The 23,252-nt window shown below is 39.4% G+C and overlaps 2 protein-coding genes across 2 annotated transcripts in view; one reads left to right on the forward strand and one right to left on the reverse strand.

Annotated features, from left to right (window-relative positions):
* TG (thyroglobulin) overlaps positions 1-23,252 on the reverse strand; it is a 146,726-nt gene that overhangs the window by 38,312 nt on the left and 85,162 nt on the right. The gene's annotated exons all lie outside the window — the stretch shown is intronic.
* On the forward strand, positions 3,142-23,001 carry SLA (Src like adaptor). Its single transcript, XM_018076600.2, has 8 exons — positions 3,142-3,318; positions 8,287-8,380; positions 12,503-12,602; positions 15,842-15,928; positions 17,252-17,355; positions 18,806-18,937; positions 20,480-20,612; positions 21,542-23,001. Exons 2-8 carry the CDS (start codon positions 8,320-8,322, stop codon positions 21,759-21,761), a joined length of 837 nt encoding a protein of 278 aa, XP_017932089.2. The 5' UTR covers positions 3,142-3,318; positions 8,287-8,319; the 3' UTR covers positions 21,762-23,001.

The following is a 23,252-nucleotide window of genomic DNA, read 5'->3' on the forward strand; positions in this document are numbered from 1 at the left end:
TTTGGAAACTCACTTTTGAAAAAAATTTTCAAAACTCATTCAGAACACATCTAATGATTAGAAACTTCACTGGACTTATTTTTATCAGCCACACTCTGCAAACCCAAAACCACCTTCCTCTTCTTACATCACGACCTTTTGTTTTTCCAACCTGACTTTAAAATTAAATTCTTGCTTGAGCCACATTTTTCTTTTCAACCCATGCACTCCCTGCAAATGAATGGAGTTTCTCTGATGGCTGCAACCAAAGCAGGCTTGCTTTCTGCCCTGAACCCTGCTATAGGCAATGCAAACAGCAATTACAGTAACACCACCCAAAAACCAAGATCAAAGACATCTAATGCAAACAGTCAGAGCAATGAAATGTCCTGAGAATTCTATTTTCTCAAAAGAGCCAGCTGTACAGCAATATTTTATTTGTTAAAAATAGGTACTCTCCAGGCTCAGCAGCACACAGTTCCCAGCCAGAAGTATCTGTCAGACCATCTGGTTTGACCTCCGGGATAGCCAGGGCTCTTCCATTTCCTGACTGCTGAGCTCAAGTGCTTCCTATCACTTAAACCATAGCTTGTGTTTGACTAAAGCCTGATCTTGCATGAAGCATTTAAACTGGGCTCGGAAATCCTGAGAAATGGATACCACAGCCTTCTCCTTTTCGGTGTGGGTCTAAAGATAATCACTCCACTGACAGAAAATGGCACCTAATTTCTGTTTGAGACTGTCTTCAGTTTCAGTTAATGCCAGATTAAAGATACTGTTTAACTCCTGTTTTTTTTCCCTGCAAAAATAAGCAAGCTGCAACTAAGTGACCACTAACTCTCTTTTCAGGTTAGTTTAACAGATTATTCTCTAAAAGAGTGGATTTAAATTATTTTCAGAAGTTGTTTTCAATTTGGAGCCTATTTGTTTCTTTCTTGCAGGGTTTTTTTCAGTATCCTGCACTGTTTTTCCTTAGACATCCAGCTCTGCATAGTGGCAAGTGCTTACAAGACATCAAGGTTGCAGGGCTCTATGTGATGACATTGGTATTTTCCCAGGCTTTTACAAAGTCTGGCTTCCAGAGCCTGGAGGAGCAGAAATCTTTGGGACCAGCTCAGGGAGTGTCTGTCACAGCTAAGAAGCCATGGGGTAGACACATGGCAAACGCAAGCACATGGACGGTAACAGTAAATTGGCAGGCCAGTCCAGCAATGGAAAGGTAGACTGAGATACAAACACTTTTCCCTCCATAACTCTCTACCAGAACTGTAATTTCCAGGTAAAAATGGGGAAGAGGGGACGGTCCTCTCTCTTACATGAAAAATCACATTTTGAAGAAGGAAGATTTCTTTTTCATACATCAGCCTTTGCAAATCCCTCTTTGTTGTCATCAGAGGCAGACCTGCAAGTGCAATGTTCCTCTCTCAAGTGACTCACTGAGTGTCTTTGTCAGGCACTGTGAGTGACTTGAATAACAGGATATGAATACTTTTAAGCTGACATATAAAGCCCCACTTAATTCGTTTAAACACTTTCTTCCATTTAGATGTAAACTCTATCCTATAAATTATCAAGGTATTCGCTGAATGCACTGAAAGGGTAAACCAGCTCTCATCATTGCACAAGAGCACGCAGCCCCCAGTAGCAGGCAGAAATGACATGGAAACTGAGAATTCTATTTACCTCCCTCCACTGCGAACTCATCTGTTCCTCTACACGCACGGTACAAATGGTGTCTGAGACTCACTGAGTTTCCAGGGGACCATGTTCTATCAAGCAAGTCCAACCTGTCCTTTAGTGTGACCAATCTTTCCTGCTCAGTCTGAGACCTGCCCCAGTTCTGAGTGCACTTTAGGATGTAATCTCACTTCTTGTAAAGGCACAAAGACCATCAGAGTCAGTCTAAGGCAGAGAGTGGTGAAAAGGATCAGGAAAAGGCTCTGCCTTTTCCCACATGCAAATCTCGCCTAACCCATGATATTTTAGTAATTCCAGAGACACTGTACATCAGTTCAGTGAATACCATTAAGGAACATGCACGTCCCATCCTTGAGATCTGAAGAAAGCAATAAGGTCCTAGACAAATCAAAACATAACTGGTAGGGGTAACCAAGGGGTGTTATAATAAAACCAACTCCCAGAGCACTGGCTACAATGCTGTCTAAGCTGTTTGCTGTAGACTGATTTGCTTATTAAGCTCCCTAATGCTTTCCTGTCCCTTCAAACTGAGGACTGCTAGTACAGCCCATCAAAGAGAAAGGATATTCTCCTGAAACTACCATAGCTCCAAATTTTGGCATAGCTTTGGGATTTGATCAGTGTTTCCTTGTTCCAATAACAATTACACAACATTTCTTAGTTTTCATCATCAAACAGACTGGCATCACAATAAGCATCTACTTGAAGCTACTCTGGTGCAAAGTAGGAAGTCTCCATGGGCTTGCTCGGTTTTCTGTTTTGGTTTGGTTTTTTTTTATTTATTTTCCTATACAACATCAGGTATACAAGCTTTTCAGATCACATCTTGATTATAAAAGCAAAAGGCAAACATTAATAAATTCCTTTGATTTCTATTCATATCCACAGTACTATATTCTTCAGTGCCCTTAGTCAGGTTATTTAAAAGGCCAGTATCATGGTTCACCCACCTCAGACACTGAGATGAAGAAGGTCCTGAGGCTTCTGTATTTTGTACAACTGATGTGAAAATGGGTTTCATAGACAGGCTTTCAATCCCTATTTCTTCATTGCTGATAATAAGCTTCAATTATTTGCAGACAGAGGTATTTTTGGGTACAGAAGCAAAGCTTGCATTCCTATTCAGACTCTATAAGAGTGAAAACAATGTTTTGTGCCTCTTCCTGTCTGTGTGAAAAAAATAGCAAAACTACATAAAACAAAACAGTTGGGGAAAGGGGATTACTGGATAAATAAATTTGGAAGAAGAAAAAAAACCAGAAACCGTTTTTGTGTAAGTAATGTAAACCAGGTTATTTTTACTCATTTTTTATATCTGCTAAAACCAGCCCCGATGCAATACGTTAAAAACCTCCCTGTTTTTCTCAGCCCATAGATAAAAAGTGCCTTCAGTAGTGACTTGCAACAGGAACCTCATCTGTTGCAAACACTTTGAGCCTTCCTTATTTCTCAGAGAGGAAGTATGTGGCCTGTTTGGCAAATGCTGCTCTACATGACAGCGTGAACTTCACAACACACTCATTCGACCGGCTGCTCCTCGACTTGATCAGCTAAACCTTGCTGGCAGCATGAGAGCAGTATTATGACTACAGCTTTTTTCAGAAATACTGCAACCTGGAATACCATGCCCAGCATTTAAAGGTAATCATTGCTCTGATAATGTTTTTGATTATCTGCATACGGGACCAAATGTTTCAATTTTATTTATTTAAGAGGGAGTTCTATTTTATTAACAATGACAGTATTCAGACCGTGGATTTCAAGTACCACCAAAGGTAGAAATAGAAGAACCTGCCTTGATCCTTTTCTTAAGGAATGATACTAAAGATAGAAGGGACAAGGAGTATTTCTGCTGAAAGCTTACAGTAAGATAGATGCTTAAGCCGTTATGCTGAAGCAAACTGAGTTTTATTATAACCCAAAATATGAGCCCACAGATTAGTGGGCTTTTTATTCAAAGTGTTAGAAGTGTGTATAGTGTGGTATTTCTGTGTTGTTTCATGGTTGCATGTTTCTGTGAATTACTCTGATCAGAGTATTATGTTGTTCTTTCTAAGTGTAAAGGTACAAGTGCCTCAAAGCTGAAAGGATGTTCATTTTGATTGACAACAAATTAAGGGAAATTAACCAAAAAATATACAGCTTCTGAAATCTAATCTGTTTTTTTTCCCCCACATGAAAAAATAACAGGATGCTGGTGCTTTCATTTTCAAGCCAAATGGGATTCAGACATTGCCTGTGAACCTTACTGAGAATTAAATTGTAAGATATTGGCAGTATAGATGTGGATGTCAGGAAGTAAAAATAAAATTGGATATAGCATCACAGGAATGATGAATGTCCTAATTTTACTAGTCTGCAGTATTCCTTGTAGAGGGGCTTTACTTGGGTGTTTATTTGCCTTTTTATTTCTCTTATTTTTAATTTCTTTATATTTAGTATTCCGCCATCATTTAAAATATAACCATGAAAAAGTTCTTCCAAAGTGACAGACTTTCCTATGTTCTACACAGAGACGGAAGGGGAAAACTGTACTACAGGTTTTGGGGACCCCTGATGTAGGTCAGTGGGATTCCAGTCTTGACAGCTGAAGAATTCGCATCTGTTGAGAGTTTTGCCACTGATAAATAGGACGCAGAGCAGGACAGAGACTTCAGATGTTTCTTCACCTTCCTTTTGGCAGCAAAGATCACTAAGCACTAGTAGGTGTGTGTGTGCAAACAGTTATGGCTGCAGCAACCGCCTTTCCTCGAACAGCATGTGCACAAGTGGAAAGGGGAGGGGAGGAAGGACCAATGACTGGAACACTGCAAATGTGATCTTAATGGTTAAAATCAAATTTCCACACAAGCCTGAGGAGGTGGTTGGTGAGCGGGTAGAGCTGCAGGTGGATTTTGGGCTGCAGCCCAGCCGCCCAGCGGTTCCTCTGAGCTAAGCAGCAGCTACACTCCTCCATGCAGAGCTTGAGGTTGATAGGGTACAGTGACTTTAGTGTCTATCATTTCTCCTCAATTCTTCCCAAATCCCCCTCAATGAATTATTTCCTTTGGATCTGGCATAATTATGCGCTTCTATGACAGAGGGATGCCACCTCTACTTGTATCCCGAACCCTGTCATCAAGTTTAGATATAAGGAACGAATTTTTTATGGTGAGGGGGGTGAAACACGAAAACAGGTTGCTCAGAGAGGTTGTAGATGCCCCATCCTTGGAAGCATTCAAAGCCAGGTTGGAAAGGGCTCTGAGTTACCTGATCTAGTTGCAGATGTCCCTGCCAGTGGCAAGAGTGTTGGACTAGGTGGCCTTTAAAGGTCCCTTCAATCCCAATTATTCTATGATCCAATAAGTTCAAGTGAGATTCAGTGCCTGGAGCAGATTTGCTATTTCAAAAGATTATCATCTGTAAAACTGTTACTGTTTTGCTATTGACTTCAGTGATAAAAAATGGTTTAGCCACAAGATCTCTAAAGCTTCTGGTAAGTGCAGTTTTGCAGGGTGTCTCCAAATTTCAGAAAACCAACAAAAATTTATCATGTAGTGATACAATGCATTTATATTGTGGTGCCAACAATCAACACAAGCATGAGCTACTTAAGCCATTAAGTTCCATTACTCACTTGAGAGTAAAGTGCACCTTTTAATCACTTCCGTTAAGTGAATCAACAGCAAGGGTCGCAGCTTTCCATTTGTTTATTTTTATTGAACACTTCTGCCATGGTTCTAGAGAACATCTTGAACTCTCTATGACTTTAATCTCTATCTAAGACTTTATGCTACCAATGGCAGTGACGGTAAAAGAGCACGGAAAATGCAATGAGATACGGCAAACGCTAATGACATCAAAGTCCAAGACATCATTGCTCTTCACTGTTACTGAAAGTACTTTATAACATTCGTATTTTCTGGAAGTCAGATTCCTCCACACCTAAAGCAGCAGCATGGGGCTGCATGCTCTGTCCTGATGATTGAGGTTCTTAGAGAAGAATGATGCCTGAGGGCATCGGTCTGGTGCGGTAGAAGCGAGCCAGGTCAGTTTTGGATGCCTTCTGCAAAAATACAAAGTAGGAACTTGCCTGTTGTCCAGTATTTAACCCCCTGGACTAGACAGTGGTTTAATTGAAAACTACATATAAGAAAACCTGCCAAAAATATTTCAGATGTTTTTAAAGCAACGTTTAGAGTCTCTAGAAAAAATGAAGGTGCCATGGCCAAACATGCCATGCTTTTAGAAAGTTTGTAAGCATAAGGTAAAATTTTCAGAACTCTTTCTATCATGTACAAATACTACCTATCACTTTCCAAAGTGACTCAGGCACACCTGAAATTAAAAATAGAAAAAACGCCCTTGAAAGCACTCGGTCACAAGTCTGACACTAGTAGGATGACTTGCTTTCCTGGCCCTCAAATACCAAGACCCAGCATATCTGGGTACATAGAGGGGTGCACAGAGGTAGAACCCTCACTTTTATTTTTTTTCAGACCTTTGGAAGACAAAATTTGAGCTATTCTCATCTAAATAACAATTGTATGTGTCAAAATTATATACAGGCATAAGATGTTTATGCTGTTATTCTTGCCATCTATCTGGAATTGCACAATGCTTTTGATAACTGCAGCTCAGTTACTATACATTGAGCAAGATTTGAGTTTCCCTTTTAAATTACTGCAAAAATGCAGGTACTAGAGCGCAGAGCTCAGCAGAGGTTACCTGTCCAGGTATTTATCTCACTTCCCTGGCTGACTTTTTCAGTCCTGTTGAGCTCTCTATTGCTGTGCCCAGGAAAATTTCTGACTAATTTGAAGATGAGCCAGGAACATCTATAATATCTGTAGCCAAAGTACTGGCTGCACTACTTCTCTGGGTATACTTCTTAATGGGATACAACTGAGAAAAACATTCAATAAATTAATATTGGGTCTTGCAGAAAAATATTCATAGTTAGATCAGGAAATTATGATCTTGCAAGCAGATAGTGCCTAAAAAAGTGAATTCAGGTTTCAGTCTTGGTAATTTAGGTGCATTTAAATGGAGGAAGATTTTTTGCTTTCTATCAAAAGGGATCTTTTTTTTCAAACATGAATACCCAAATAGTTTATTTAAATTTATGACTGCTGTTTTATTCAGCTTCTAGACTTGTTCTATCAGCCAGTTTTTTGTTCTTGTGACAGTAGATTTCAGACGCCTGTCAGAAACACATTGGTACAGCTGCACCCTACAGATGTGCCACAAGCTCGTTCTGAGTGCAGACAGTAAAGGGGTAATGTGCCATTTGGCCAGAGAAATAGAGAATTCTAGCAAAGAGCCTTTGGGAACAAGCACTAAGAAGTTTGGAAATCAGATGAGGTAGAGTCAAACTGTGCACTACCATCTGTTCTAGCACTGATCTCCTTGCTTCGATAAAGGACAAATTTTCTTTCCTTTGAACAGCATTTTTTTCTGTAGGGTGTCTTCCTAAACTGGCTGTAAGACATAAAAAATTTATGGTAATAATCAACATACTCAAGTTCTGCCAATCTTATTCCAAAAGACAATTAGTAATAAAGTCTTGCTGATGTTAGCAGTTCTGCTTCTCAGAGCTGACACCTCTCCAGTTAACACCATCAGGCGCTAGCCTGCGTAAGTAAAGAGCAGCACACCAAAGTCAGTAATCATTTTTTAAACACTTAAGCTAGAAAAGACAAAACCATGCAGAATAGCCACACTATGCTGCTACAGCTCCTGATATCATTTTCACAGGGCAATGGACAGAAATATATTTTTGAAAAATAATTACCCATTTGCTGGTGTTGAGTTACTTTGCTTCAATGTACAGTTTTAAATAGATATAGCTTATTCTCCCCTCCCTCTAAAAATATACCATAGCATGAGACACCTTCCACATCCAACGGGTTTTTCTCTCAGTCCTCTGTCAGGGAGAATCAGAATGGCTGCAGCAAAGCCTTAAGAAGGAACTATTCCTCTCACAGTATTTAGTTCCACAATTGTCTGATATTGTTTCTTGTACATCCACCAAAACTTTTTAAAACAAGTATCTGAAGAATTTGCACCACTGGTTTTATGCCAGAGGACTGTTTTGAGATGAAAAAAATTTTAGGCAAGGTGTTACTTTAAAAAAAGTAAAAAAAGAAAGAAAAAGGAGGAAAAAAAACGTTGTCCACATTTGCTGAGAACACGACTGCAAGCAACATTCTATGTGTTCTATAGTAAAGCAACACACGCACAGCGCTGGAAACCACCAACATCAGCCTAAATAGATCCTTTGTATTTCCAGAACCCCAAATGCTGAAAAGAATATTTTGTATATGAAATGATTGTATGGGCATGGCTCTGCTGTTACTTCCTATTGTGCTGAGGTACTGGTAATGGAAACTTTTACTACATCGTGTTCTTCTGAGCAACTTCCCTAGCTGTGGTTTTCTGCTATTCCCCTGATAAAAGCACTAAAGTGGTGAGAGTTTAGCAAGTATGTAAAACTCACCCGAATTTGACACAAGAGCTCTCAAAAGCAAAACTGTATAAAACTAGAGACATTCAAACTAGGTCATTTCTCATCTGTTGGCACAGCAGGTGTTATTCTGATGTTAAATTTCAATACCTCCTTTGATTTAGTTCCGAAGAACTTTGGCGGAATTAGAGAGCACAATGGGAAATACTGTGAAAACTCCAAGACCATCCGAAGAAACAAACATGCTGAGCCAAACGGGTAAGCACTCATTTCATTTCTTTCAAGAGAAAATGATGTTCGAAAGGTATGGTAGATTCATCCATGTGTCTTCCTTCACCCGCCTGACGTAGTAAGAGCAGACAAGTGCATGACTGATGTGGGAGAAGGACTTCCACTAGACAATGCTTATTTTTAGCTACATTCTAGCTCATTTTCCAAGAAGTACTTTGACAAAAAATCCTAAATGTTAAACTTATTATTTGCCAGTGATCCTTGAAAGATGTTCCTTCCAAATCAGAAAGCACGGAAACACCACTTCAGAAACCAGAAATTCTGTATTTTGACAAAGATGCATGGGATATTTTATAAAAATTTGTTCTTGAAGTTTGGGTTTCCTTCATTTAGGGTTATAAATTTTAATGATGTTATGCTTGCACTGAACTTCATGCCCACCGTAGCACATAACCAACTTGTCGCCAGGTTTATCGATAAGGGTTATACAGAAATACAAGTTTCACAAGGGAAGCTGCCAAAGGTGACTGCAACACATCTGCCCTATGCATCCACATGTGAATAAATCAGGTTGCAAATCCCTCCCTGCCTCTTCCATAGGCTGGTAGAGGTCAGGTATCTGATGGGGAAAGCAGGAGGGATGTCATGACCTGCTGCTCCAAACTGTGAGTGAGTGGGTGGAGAGTCAGTGCAGCCTCAGCTCTCATGATGCAGTGAGACAGGCAGCTGGCACAAGAGCTGCAATAAATCACCCCCTGAGGGTGAGGAAGAGAAAAAAGTTTTGATTTTTAGCTTTGGGTTTGGGGTGGGGGTTTTTCAGTTACTTTTTTTAGAGGGAGAAGGCATTAATCAAAATTTTTGGGGTTTCCATGAAAGCTGATCTGGCTGGCTGCTCATTATTATAAGGATATGGAATGAGTTTGGTTTCATTACTGCTGCAAGGAAACCAAGCCCTTCTTTTAGCATGGTCAGGAACCAGCTGATATGAGCCAGGCCAGGAAGAGCCACCTTTGATTTAACTGAGGCAGAAGATCCAATCCACAGATTACAGTCAAAATAGTTATTAGGAAAAACAGGTTTGACACTGGTTCATTTCAGTAAGACTGAATAAAATGAAGGACTGAAACAGAAGGGAAAGAATGAAAGGAAAGAATGTCCAGCAAAAAGGGGGAAGAAACAGATAACCGAAGTCTGCAGACTTGATTTGCAGTGTGAATGTGTTCATCAAACACCTATGAGCCCTTGTGCTGCCTGAAAGCTGCACTGAAAGCAAGACCTTGTGCTGTCCCCACTACCAGTGCACCAGTCTTGATCCCAAGAAAGGGAACAGTGTAAAAGCTGCATTTCCCAAGGAGGCATTTGGACTCCAAGGATAACTGCACCCACCTGACAGCACATTGCACGGGCATCCCTGGTATAACCCAGGTATTGATAACAGTAGCCAGGGCAGCAAGAGATCAGCAGGGATTGTGAGCTCACCCCCTCTTCTCTCCTCCCTTGGGACCCTGAATCAAAGGTTAATCCCTACTGAGCTGCACTTCCATAGCTCTTAGTTTCCAAGCCAGCTGGTTCAGATTTACTTTGGGCACCAGAGTGTGACTCTGCAGCCACACCTTTCAGTGCTGCACAGACAGTCTCCGAGATGCAGAGTGCCCTCGTTCACCCCCTCTGGTACACACCATGCCATAAATTATAGTATTTCTGCTGCACAGTAAAGCTGGATGATGCATGAAGTTCATTCCCAATACAGCCATGGACTACACCAGTGCACAGCACAGCAGGTTTTTAAGGGTGATGAGCTGAATCTGGATGCTCTGCCTGTGCTCTTCCTACGCTCTTATAATGTTTCTTAGTCCATTCACAATGAATAATTTGAAGGATGCGATAATCAGTCTCACACTTTGCAACACATTCAGGGATGCAGACATCTAAAATTAGCATGTGTTTCACATTCATTTCCTACTCTTAAAAACCCACTCAGTATTAACACCTGATTCAGTGGAAATGATTGTGCTTCGATCTTTCCACTCTAACTTTTGATGTGTTCCATTTCAGAACCTACACTTGCACTGCGGAGGAGAGCTTGTGTTAGAAAAACTTAGCCAAATCTTTTTTCTTTTACAACTAGAAAGTGTGGGGAACTCATCAGATCAAATCTATTAGATCACTGAGTGGAGAAAGAGTGTAATATGTTTAGTTCCTGTTTCCAGTCTTTTGTGTTTGTAAGGAGCTAGTCTGGGTTCTGTGAAATGTTGTAGAGTGCAGTGGGGTGCTTTGCGTGACCAAAAACCCCAGTGAGGTTTGATTTAAACACCAATTAAAACAAAGTCCTAATTGTGAAGAACAAGGAGCCCTCTGCACTTTAAGTATATGTAGTTTAAGAGGTAACATTTGCATGGATGTGGGAGCTAAGACTATGATAAATTCCCTCCTTTTCAGAACTATAAACTGGCATGCAAAATTGAAACAAAAAACAAATATAAAGATGAAAGTGTAAGCAAAGTAACACAGGTCTTGCTAGAGTAGAGAAAAAGTCACATACTCTACAGTGTGTAACGAAATGCAAACCACCAGCACACAAGGAAGAAGAAAAGCACTTGTTTTCTGCCCTTTCAGTATGGAAACAGAACATTTGTAAGTAAACAACAGAACTTTAAAAAAGGCATTGCTAAAGACATTGTCATTAAGGTTAAAATAATTATATTCCATGTAGAACTGTTGTCTTACAACCTGCAATGAGAAATTAAGTGATGGCACTTTATCCTCATTTTGTAGTTCTTAAAATGTACCTTCTGGCCTGTATTTGTAGCCCTGGGTAAAGATTTTGTTTTGTCAAAAAAAAGACTCTGTACCAATGCTTAAGTCTTGTTAGGCCTCAGGTACTAAGTAGTTTCATAGACAGAGAAACTGTGACCTAAGTTTTCTGTGAGGAACAAGGAAGCAATCAAAGGCTTAGCACAGAATTTCTTCAGCAGGGTTGAACTAACTGTATAATAAATTACAGTAGATTAACCACAACAATTGTCTGTACTGGACTAGTCTTGTTTAATTCAGTCACACTAATCAACTAAGAAAACCATGGCAATACTAATACTAAACACACTGTCAAAATACTCATAGAATGGTTTGGTTTGGAAGGGATTTTAAAGATTATCTAATTCCAATGCCACTGCCATGGGAAGGGATGCCAAGCACATCAGGTTGCTCAGGGCCCCATCCAGCCTGGCCTTGAACACTTCCAGGGATGGGGCATTCACAACTTCTCAAAGCAACCTGTTGTGTTTCTTTTCTGCATGTTTCCTTCAGTCTTTTATTGTTATCAGTGTGAGTTGTTTCTAAGGCCCTGAGACACGCAGGTTGAAAACACAGAGCCAGTTTCAGCATTCATTCAGGATGTTGCACCTAGGTTTCCCTAAAAAGCTGTCCTCCTTAAAGAGAAGTTGGCAAAGAATCTATATTAAATGAGAAAAACTAACAAGATACAGAAGTGTGTCTAATTCTCTGTCTAATTACTTTATCTCCTACCCCGAATTCATTCCCATTTTTGCACATATTGAGCTACAGACAGTCCAGTTTCCACACAAAGGGGAGAACAAAGTGCAGTGGTTGTTTATCAGGTTCATTTTAAAAAGTGACAGAAATGGGAAATATTGGCCAGACTCTCATTGACCTCGATCTAAACTAATTTCATACCTTTGAAAAGGATCAGTGGCGCTAAATGATGGAACAATTCAACATGCATCTTCCTTGTCTTAAATATAATGCTACAAAACTGTAGTTAGAGGCAATTACAGTGCCATTAGACAGTGGCATTACTCAAACTGCGTTACTTCCTAACACTATAAATACTTACTAATTTTTCTAGTTTCAAAATGAATATGTCCTTTAAATATGGTAATTACTAGAAAAAGTGGTCTAAATTTAGCTGCTTACAATTAACCAAATTACTTTTTTCATTTCTAGCATCTTCACATTCTTCTTATAAAGCTCTAGGTTCACCTTGAGCTCTTTATGTTTACCAAGTGACATTTCAGAGATTTTTTTCCCATTTGATCTACTACATAAAATATATCATACTTATTGAAAAATCCATTTCTGTTTCAGAACTCTATCTCTGTTTTAAGTGACGTTTTCCTTCTCCTTTAATAGGCCAGGAGAGTGACTTCCTTGCTGTCCTGTACGATTATCCTTCAGCAGACATAAGCCAACCTATATTTCATGTAGGGGAAAAACTACGTGTGCTATCAGAGTAAGTTGATCAATTTATTTTTAAATTAGGTTTTATTACAATTGATGCTAAGTTCTGTTTTATGCACCTGGTCCAAATTGGATGCAGTTCAGCAGAACAGAGTTCAGAATTTTCAAGGAAGGATGCTTAGCCATGGTGTAAATTTACCTGTGTTTTAAGAATTTGGGATTACAGATTGCTCTTTGATTCTTAGATTCCTCTAACATGGTTACTTAAGCTGATTCAGACACTATTCTAAAATAGGACTCAAAACAGAAATCTGCTTTAAAAAAATGATTTTCAGAAGGTATTCCCCCAATGTTAGTGGAAAACAGATTAAGAGCCAAAATAGTTTGAATCACATAAAATAGGAAAATAATTCTGAAATTCTATATGTCAAATGTATCTTTCATTTTCTCTCTCATCCTTCTTAATCCAACAATCCATCATGATTCAGTCTCAGAATTTCATCCTAGATTTAAGGCAAATCTAACAAAAATAAAATAAAAAGTAGCACTTTTTTCCTTCTTTTTCTATTTTTTTATGGATTTTGCATTTTCTTAGTGGGGAAAAATAAAAGCCAGTGGCTTCCCAGTCAGTTCCAAAATTTATCAGCCCCAGAAGGAGGCAGGCTTAAGAGCACTGGTTGAGACTGACCTTGAAATGAAAAATGGAAAGTTAGCAGCCCTGATATTCTTTTATACACAACTTGTATTGGCACACAGTGACCTCCCAGAAGCTGATTGGCCTCACAGCCATGCTTTGCACTGCTCAAAATGAAATGAAAGATTTCATTTTTGCAGCTGGCAGAGCAGATGGATTCAAGGAGAGACCAGACACATTCATAGCGGAGAAATCCTCTGAGGACTTTAAATTCATAAAATAAATTCTCTACCTGAGAGAGTCAAATGGTTGGAGGACAGAAGTAGTCAAGAGAAGTATCATGGATGGTTGAAGAATTCTCAGACTCTTCCATGACCTGCAATGGCCTTTGTCAGTCACAAGACACAGGGCTGTGTGGACCTTTGGTCTGACCCAGAATGGCTGCAGTTACGCTCTGCTTTCGCTGCTTCCCTGAACCTAAAGGTCATAAGACTGTACCACTAGATAAATCTTCTGCTGAGAGAGAGTTTCCCTAAACCAGGGGGATTCTGCTCTGGTAACTTCCAGCAGTTTAAACCTTGCTCCAGTTTGCATAACATACATGACATGGTACAACTGCTTCAGCTTGGAAATTCCAGCTTAAAGCCTCAATCTCAGTTTTCACCAGCTATGAGCCCTCACACCACCACACAACTGCATATGCCTGTATAAATGGTAATTATATGTGTGGCATATCACATGCATACACATGCTGCAAAATACAATCTACTGGAAGAACAACTTCTGAAAGAACACGTTTTTGCAGCAGAAGCTTTTGGCATGTTTGCCTGTTGTGCAGTGATCAAGAGCTTCTCCTGACAGTAAATAAGAGGAAAAGCAAGCCTTGATGGAAACTTTCCCCTTCCTGTTTTAAATCATGAGCTTGTTCACAGAAGACAGTTCAATGCCCTATGCAAACCATAGTGTCCTAATGAAGGACCTGTTCTTCCCTACTGGGGTATGTGCTGATATTGGTAGGAACTATTTGACTGCAGCATCTTCCTGCTCATAAGCTGTAGGCATACTCTTCTTCTCAAGTCATTAAAATAATTACAGTAAAAAAGAAGAGTAGTATGGCAGGACCAGAGCACAGGTGATGAGGAGTCACCACAGAGAAGTCAGCATGAGCAGGGAGCACATACTGCTTTTACAAGGGCAGCTTTTCAGCCTTCTGCCAAAGCAACGATGTGCAGCAGCAATCAGCCCCACCAGTACCACCAGGAACATGATATATGGAATCTACATAGGAAACACAAGTCCTCACAGATATTTGTGGTCGCTCTGGGTTGGCAGGATTGGATAAGCACCACTGACACAGTTTCTCACTCTCCACGCTTGTCAGGCACCTTTCATTACCAGATTTAGGTGGTAGCAGTCAACCCAAATGTCCTCCAAGATCCCCCCTCAGATTACATAATTTCTGTAGCTGCTGCCCCAGGAGACGTGTGTTGCTTTGGTAATTTTAATCATCACAGGGATTTTTCAGAGTTAGTAATATTAAAGTTTGGAGTACAGGAGATGATGAGTCTCTCCAGTTTTTTCTTATTGCAATTCTTGGTTCTGTCTAGGAGAGTTGTGAGGAAAAGAAGACAAAAATAACCTAAAATTCTTATAGACAGTTTCATGTCAGCTGGAAAACCACAAACAAAACTTGTGGGGCCCTGAAATTTCCAGCTCCAAGCAGTAGATACTTCTCTTTTTCCCTCAGCATAGACATTCTGGACCATGGTCCCAGTGGCTGTAACTCATGACATTTCACATAAGAGTTTTCAGCTCAGCTGTTTTGACATACACTGAGACTCTGGTCCGCAGTCTGGACATTATTTGAGAACCTTTATATGAAAACCAATATTCAAACACAAGACACTATTATTTGGATTTAAACTCTTAAAGTGAAGGTGGAGAGAACCCATCAATCATCAGCATCCTTGCACTATCACTAAAGCTCTGCAGCATCCCTGTGAAAATTTGGTACCCTGGATTTCTGAAGGTATTCAAAAGCCAAAGCCAGCATTCCGTATCACAGCAAAAAGCGAAGATATATTGGTGAAAATACATATGTCCAGTCACCTGGCTTCAGCTACAAGGTCTTTTTCATTGGAGTCTGGTCTGCAACTCATTGAAGACAAGGAAAAGAGCAAACCACAAACCAGGTTCTTTTGGACTGAAAGCCTGTTCCAAAGCAAACACAATCCGTTTCCCAAGTACCTCTATCCTGAAGTTACAGGAGTAACTACAGGGCTGTCCAGACACAGCACATTCAGCTGTAAATGGAATATCTTGGGTACAAGTACAAGTCTAGCTGTGGGAAGGCAGAGCACAGCATGGTTTAACCACTAAGTATTTACCCTTCTTCTTATAACTACAGAAAAATATTTTATTACTTACGTAATTTAAATGAAACAAATGTAGCTTATTTCTGTGTCCAAACTTAATTCTTGAGTAGGTTTAGAAATGGAACAACTCTAAATGGAACGAATCTGGGTCCCTTTCTGAACAAATAGGTTCAGGAGCACAGAGAGAAGGTTACAGGCTAACCTATATGTCCACTAATTTCCAAAATGAGGAGAAGCATCTGAAATGCATCTGAAAATATCCCTTCTTTTGCTTTCACACAGTGAAGGAGGCTGGTGGAGAGTCCATTCCCTTACAACAGGTCGAGAAAACTATATTCCAGGAAAATATGTAGCAAAGGTTTATCATGGGTAAGTTAATGCATTTCCCACAGCCTTTCAACACTATGTTTCTACATATACTGCTCCAATTGGTTATTCAGTGTCATAATCCAAACCATGGTAATAGTGACTTGACAGACAGAAATTTTATTTATTGACAGTCTAAAATAGCTCCTTTGAAAACTGAGAACATCAAATCCACATATAAATTTAGATTAAATGAAAAGGAAAAAATCTTTCTGTTAAATGCTGGAAAGGGCCAAAGCCACCTCAATTGTCATAGAAGATATTTAACATACTTCCATTGCATGAACTGATCTCTAATTTTAAGACATTGATAAAGAGAGCCTATTTAGAATGAATTTTTAATATTTACAAAGAGTAAATTTTAAGCTAGGTTTTCCCATGGAAAACAGACCAAAAAGAACAAATAGAAACACTAATAAGTCATTCAAGAATGTAAACTCTCTCACTGGAAGAACTAAGGAAATTCAGAGATTTCTTGTTGCCCTGGACACCACTCAGGGGAAAAAAAGAACATTAAAGCACGCACTGAGAAGTTTTCTGGCAAAAGTTTTAATACTTGCCTAATTTTAGGGATATGAACTGTGAATTTCACTGTGAACTATGCAAGCGCTTTTATATCCTCCTGAAACAGAGATGCTTTCCCAAAGACAGGGCAATGCTAATGGAAGCTACTGACTGAAACCTTCCCCAAGAGCATTTTGATGACAGCAGACTAGACCAAACACATGAGAACAACTTTAAAATAAAATGCCAGTAACTCTAGATCAGCTGAGCAAACCCAGTTACATGGTCAGACACTGGCTGTGGCAAAACACAGCAGTGCACCAAGCTGTGGTGAAAATTAGTAGGACTAATTCCTTTCTCTACAAAGTTGATTAACTTAAATGGCTGGATTGTTCCCTAGAAGAAGCAAAATAATTCTAACTTATCTGGGGTTTATTTATGATACAATTTGGGGTTAATGAAAGTGGTTTAAATGAAAAAGAGAGATTTAACTAATGCTACAGATGTCATCAATATACCATATGAATCAGTCCCTAGCAATTCAGATCAAGACAGCTCAAAAAGTTTTGTTTTCCTTAATAAGTCCAAACCTTATTAATTCTTCTCTTTGCCTCAAAAAAGTTAATGGAACTCAAAACCAGTAGAATTTTCTCCATAAACTGGGGAAACATGCCTGAATGTAGTTCAGGGAATAACTGTAGAAAGCCACAGTGTTATTTTTGCAGTCACTTTTCCTGGCTAATGCAGCACATTCACAGCCACATGCTGCTCTCTGTTTCACTGCTGTCCAAATTTCAGAATTTGTTTTTTCCTGCTTCACAGCTGGTTATTTGAAGGGCTGGGAAGAGAAAAAGCTGAGGAACTTCTACAGCTACCCAACACCAAGGTCGGCTCCTTCATGATCAGAGAGAGTGAAACAAGGAAAGGTGAGAAAATATAATTTTTCCCCCCCTTGATCTCATTAACATTAACAGTTTTACAGCTTATTAATTCACTCCCTGTCCTGCTTCATATGGATCAGTCCAAACCCAGAAAATGCAAAGGCACCTAGTGCAGCACACCATTCTTTATCAGTCACCTACATTTTGAGCAGTGCTGGAAAGAGGGTTAGTGATAGCCATGGAAAGTTCCACAGGCATCAGCACAAACAAGACACAGTTGTTTAAACACTATTATTTACTTTGGTCTCATACAAACCTTATGAGGCAGTGGGACTTCTCAATTTTGTTTACTTTTTAAAAATGAAATGCCTTCAGTTTTGTTTTCTTTCTCTTGCTACATGGGTATTGTACTGTACCAACTTTATACTTTTATTCTCTTCAATGACAACATAGAATCCTAGAAACCCTGAGTTGGAAGGCACCCACAGGGATCATTAAGTCCAACTCCTGGCCCTGCACAGGACCACCCCAAGAATCACACCATATGCCTGAGTGTTGTCCAAATGCTTCTTGAACTCTGTCAGGCTTGGTGCTGTAACCACTGCCCTGGGGAGCCTGTTCTAGTGCCCAACCACCCTCTGGGTGAAAAACCTTTTCCTCATTTCCAACCTAACCTCCCCTGGCACAGCTTCATGTCATTCCCTTGGGTCCTGTCACTGGTCACCACAGAGCAGAGCTCAGGGCCTGCCCCAACTCACGAGAAAGTTGTAACTGCAATTAGGTCTCCTCTCAGTCTCCTCTTCTCCAGGCTGAACAGACCTCTCATGTGTAATGTGCTGTCTTCCTTTTCTGAAGCACAAGAACATATCCTAATGTCATGACACTACGGTTAAAAGAGAATAATAAATCATCTACTCTGACTTCTTGTGTACCACAGGCCAAACAGTTTTTTAATACCTATACTAAATTCAAAGAAATTTCAGATTAGCATTCAGTCCTTGCCAATAAATGCTGCATAACAGTTTTAAACAAAGAAACCACTTGGAAAAATCCAAGTGGCCACCTCCTATCTCCTGCCAGGACTGCATTATCAGGTCTCAGCTACTACACGAATTGAAGCTGACTAAATCAGCACATACCAGCCTGTGAGTCTGATCTCCCTCTTCAGCAGAAGGCAAACAACTTCTGCAAAGGCCTATTTCCTTTACATCATTTCAAAAGATCCCATACCAGCAAAAATACAGGAAAAGCACACCAGAAATTTTAATTCAACCAAAATCTCATGCCCTGATGTTGTACTCTTTATTTTTCTTAAGTATATATAAAAAGTATATTATATAAGTAGAAATTAGGATGGTCACTCAGGTTTTTTCAGATTTTTCTGGGATGTTTTGGATAATGGCATCATATCTTACAGATACTCTGGTCGTAGTCACTCTTATCCACCCAGAACTGCAGCTCTACTTTGGTGTAACTAGTTCTTCTCTTTCCCCAGGGTTATATTCCTTGTCAGTGCGACACAGGCAAGTGAAACATTACAGGATCTTCCGCCTTCCAAATAATTGGTATTACATCTCTCCACGTCAAACCTTTCAGTGCCTTGAAGACCTGGTCAATCACTACTCAGGTAAAAAGAAGTATAGAATAAACCTACTGTCCACTGGCAACTGTAAAACTATATATCAAAGGCCCAGAACAAGAAGTTTTGCCTATGTCCAAGACTTGCAAATACTGCCACAATGCAATGGAAAAATTGTTGGCTTATAGTCTTTTACTTTATTTCTCACCCTAAACACAAATATGCTGCCCTTAACAGGACAACTGAAATCAATCCAAGAACTCAGCTAAATAAAGTCAGATAGGCTTGTATTGGTACATGATATTGTATGTCCATGTCAATAACACTATTTGGGCCAAACACTAGTGTCTAGCACTTCCCTAGAGAACATTCAAATACAGTTTGGAGGTCAGCAGAGGTCAGGAATGCCCAGCCCCTCTCAGAGCACACAAAGTCAAAGTTTGAGCATATAAAAATGTTCAGCTGTATGGATGCCATGTACCCATGGTTCTGGCTTCCAGAGCCAAAGTACAGCTCCTGGGTCACTGTGTTTACCAGTATGAATATCTCTGCCATTTATTTGTTTATCATATAGACAGGTAGATAGCATTAGGGCATGCAAGACAAGATTCTGTAATCACATTTCCTTGAAGAACCACTACAGTACACAATGTTAAAACAGAAAACTCTCAGAAATGTTGTAAGCTTCTTCCCTATCACTTCAGAAGAAGAGTATGGCTGGAATTTATCAGCAGAACTTAGCTCAAGGAGCTCAAACTGTTAGCTCAAATCTAGATTCAGCTCTCACTGTTACTAATATCAGTCCAGTGGATGACACTTGTTTCAATGGCAGTTTTCCAGATTTATGGCAATTCAACCCGGGTTCAGAGAGACAACTTTACAAACTGCACAGTTAAGTGGCTGCAGTTACCATACATGATAATGAGAACATTTTAAAATGAGGAAGGAAATTGCAATAAATTAATTGCCTAAAAGTTACAAGAGAACAATAGGTTCTGTGCTTTAATAAGCAATGGGTACTCTGTAATTTTTAAAGTGTGAAGTTACCATACCTGCATATTTCATAGGTAAATGAAAAAGTGTACTTTTCAAAGTATGAAGTACTTTGTACTCTGCAAAAACAGTACTCTAATAAACTGGGGAGAAAAGTCATATTCACATTCAAAACATGCAAAAGAAATGTTCAAGTCCAACAATATAAACAGAGGAGTAAGAATTTGGACAGGATTTTTATTTTTATATTTATATATATATGTATATATACATGTATATATATGTACATATATATATATGGTTCATGTTTCTGCTCTGTCACAAACTTCCTTCTAGTCTCTGAGTAAGTCACTTTATCTTTCTGTCTCACTTGTACTCACTTGTACTCACTTGTTCCTCACTTGTACTGTATAAAATATACTCTGTGATAAATTAAAAGGCAAAGGTATGAGGAAAGGAAAAAGTTAAGCCTGTGTTACTGTGTCCTTGCTGAGAACACACAATTTACTGAGTCCAAAACTGTTTATCTGAGCATGTGTCAAGGAAAGAAAACAGTGTCAAACACTAACTGTCTGTGTATTCATTTTCCCCATTCAGAAGTTGCTGATGGTCTCTGCTGTGTCCTCACAACACCTTGTCTTACCCAGTGCACTAACAACAACACCATGACGAATCCAGTCCCTCCTGTGGTCATGAGGAATAAAAATTTCAACTGGAGAAACATTCACAGGTACCACATTCAACACAGGCTGCCAGAAATAACAAGGGTGTTTTCCAGTCCTTGTATATACTTGTACTTGCAACACAGAAGATACAGCCATTTCCTCCTCCTGAGACCAGTTTTACAGATTAGACAATCTTCTGGCAGCAAGTTAACCCATGAGAACTGGATGCCCAACTCTCTAACTGATAATCTACACCTAACTTCGAAAGAAAGTATAGTTAGCATTTAATCATTTCTGCTATCCAGCTATCCACATATGCAGTCCCCTTGGGACTCCTGAGTCCTTTCCAACGAGGGGGCAGGAGTAAGAGCCAGGTCACAAAGCCTGGTCAGATCCACCACCACTGGCACACCAATGTGCATTGGCTTTCAGGTGAGCCCCAACAGAAGGGGTTCCCCCTTGTTCACATGGTGACCATCCATTAAGCAGCACAGGTGCAGTGAACACATTATCCCAGACCTATTGAATCTCTCTCAACACACAGCCCAAACTGAAGTTCATGAGATTTCTAATATCACAACTGCAACTAGAGAAAGTAGGTCAGGTTTCAAAAGCTGGGGAAACAACCACCCTCAGAAACAAATGCGCCTTCTACTTTTGAAGCGCAAATTTCCCTCCACTACTCGTCCTTCACAAAACATATTCATGCTTACAAAGGCAAGAAAATTTTGTGCAGTATTGAGGTCATTTTTCCTACAGATTAAGAAGAGAGTATAGTTGCTATTTCCTTTTCAGATGCCAAAAAATATTAAGATATTACTGTTGTACTGGTTTTTTTGAAAACTGCTAAGTGACAGAAATTTTCAGTGATTTATGAGGCAGGAATTTTTTTATACAACAAAAATAACATTATTAGGTTTAACAACTGTTAGTAGTATAACAATAGGCTCAGTCCAAGTAGCTGAAACAGTAATAAGATTTTGTTCTTTTAAAGGCTGGAGGTGACTGAAGATACCAAAAGCACTCTGGCAGCAATGGATGACTCTTGTCTCAGCTATGGCCTGAGGGAAAGTATTGCTTCCTACCTCTCCCTAACGGAAGATGACAACACTTCTTTTGCAAGTGCCAGAAAGAAGAAAACCCAATCTCTTATATACACAGGGAACAAACGTAAAAGTGCCCTTCACTTGCCACCTACGTACTACGAAGACTAAATATAAGACAATCAGGGGGAAAAAACCCAACAACTGAAGTGTTAGAAGAGAAATCCAGAGCATCCCGTGGTCCTGCAGTCCTTCAACAGCTAAGAAATACAGGCACCCCAGCTGGTGACCCAACTCTAGAACTTCTGCATTTTCTCTTCTGAATGCTACCCAGAGACTTTCTCAAGGGTGTTATCTCAGCCACAGCATATGCTGGGAACGTCTCCAGTGCACCTGAAATTAGAACTGGCTCACATACAGGATAAACTGAGATAGACTCCAAATCAAAAGCCAGGTGAGGCAGGTGACTCTTCAGCAAGGGTGATGCCCAGCACTGTACAAAGATGACTGCATAGGGAAGGACTAACTGCAGCTCAAGAACTGAAATTAAGTCTTGCTCTGGTATTCTCCACAAAGCTGAAAACCACCTTCACAAAACCTATCTACACTGGAAAAAGAAGCCTTTTTCTTCTCAAGGCAGAATTATCCACTGTCATTAACAATGGGTCAGAAAGTTGTCAATAACTTCAAGAAAGCATTTAACACCCAGCATCCAAGAAACATCTGATTATATTGACTCCATACTTACTTTTTAGGAGAAAAAATTAAAATCATTGACTTTGCAAGTTGCATTTATATCATCTGCTGGCAATGGCCTGCAGCATCATAAAGTAGTCACAAAATTAAGAGCAGGCTTAATTCACTGAGAAAAGCAGTTCCTGCTTATCCCTGAGATGGGAGTACAGACTTATCCAAACATGTAACTCAGCTGCTCATAGTGTAGCAGATATAAAACAGAGAACAAAGAGGGGGTTAAGCAAAAATATAATGTGATAATATTGTGCCTAACTGCAAAGGTTGGCTTGCAAAGGTGTGACCTTTTATGTGTAGAGGAATATATTTTAACTTCATCTTCTGAAGTAAGCCACATATTTATGTATAATATTTATATTATTAGCAGTTTTTAAAATAATTAAACTAAGAGAACAAATCACTAACAGTGGAAGTTAAAGATTTTTCCTGATTTCTTGTCTGAAGAGAGTTATGTCAAATAGTAATAACACTTTTCATCAAATCACTTAAAGATTAAAGGGTTTTCTGAAATTTCATTAATTTTTCTACATGTATGTACCCTTTGCTAAGGGGATAAAAAGCAGGTAGCATGTTCCTTTGAACTTGCCTCATGATTGCTTTCGAAATCAAGCAATAACTCACATCTGAGGGTGTAAAAGTCCACAACTTACGTTCTCAAGCTGACGTATTTTCAGTCCAATATTCTATTGAACCTTTTTGTGCAGATTTGAATAATGAAGATTTGGAGAAGTAGAGAACTTCTCTACTTCTATGTGTGTATATATATATATATATATAAAAATATCACCTGTAAACACATCTGTATGCTCTCTTTGCACTAGCAAGAGAGATTCATAGATGAATGTATTTCACAGCCTATTTAAACACATTTCAGAATGTACAGGATGAATGTAATTGGCTGGTAAACAT

The sequence above is a fragment of the Manacus vitellinus genome, unplaced genomic scaffold (assembly GCF_001715985.3).
Source record: "Manacus vitellinus isolate BGI_N305 unplaced genomic scaffold, ASM171598v3 scaffold_1_pilon, whole genome shotgun sequence".
NCBI lineage: Eukaryota > Metazoa > Chordata > Aves > Passeriformes > Pipridae > Manacus > Manacus vitellinus.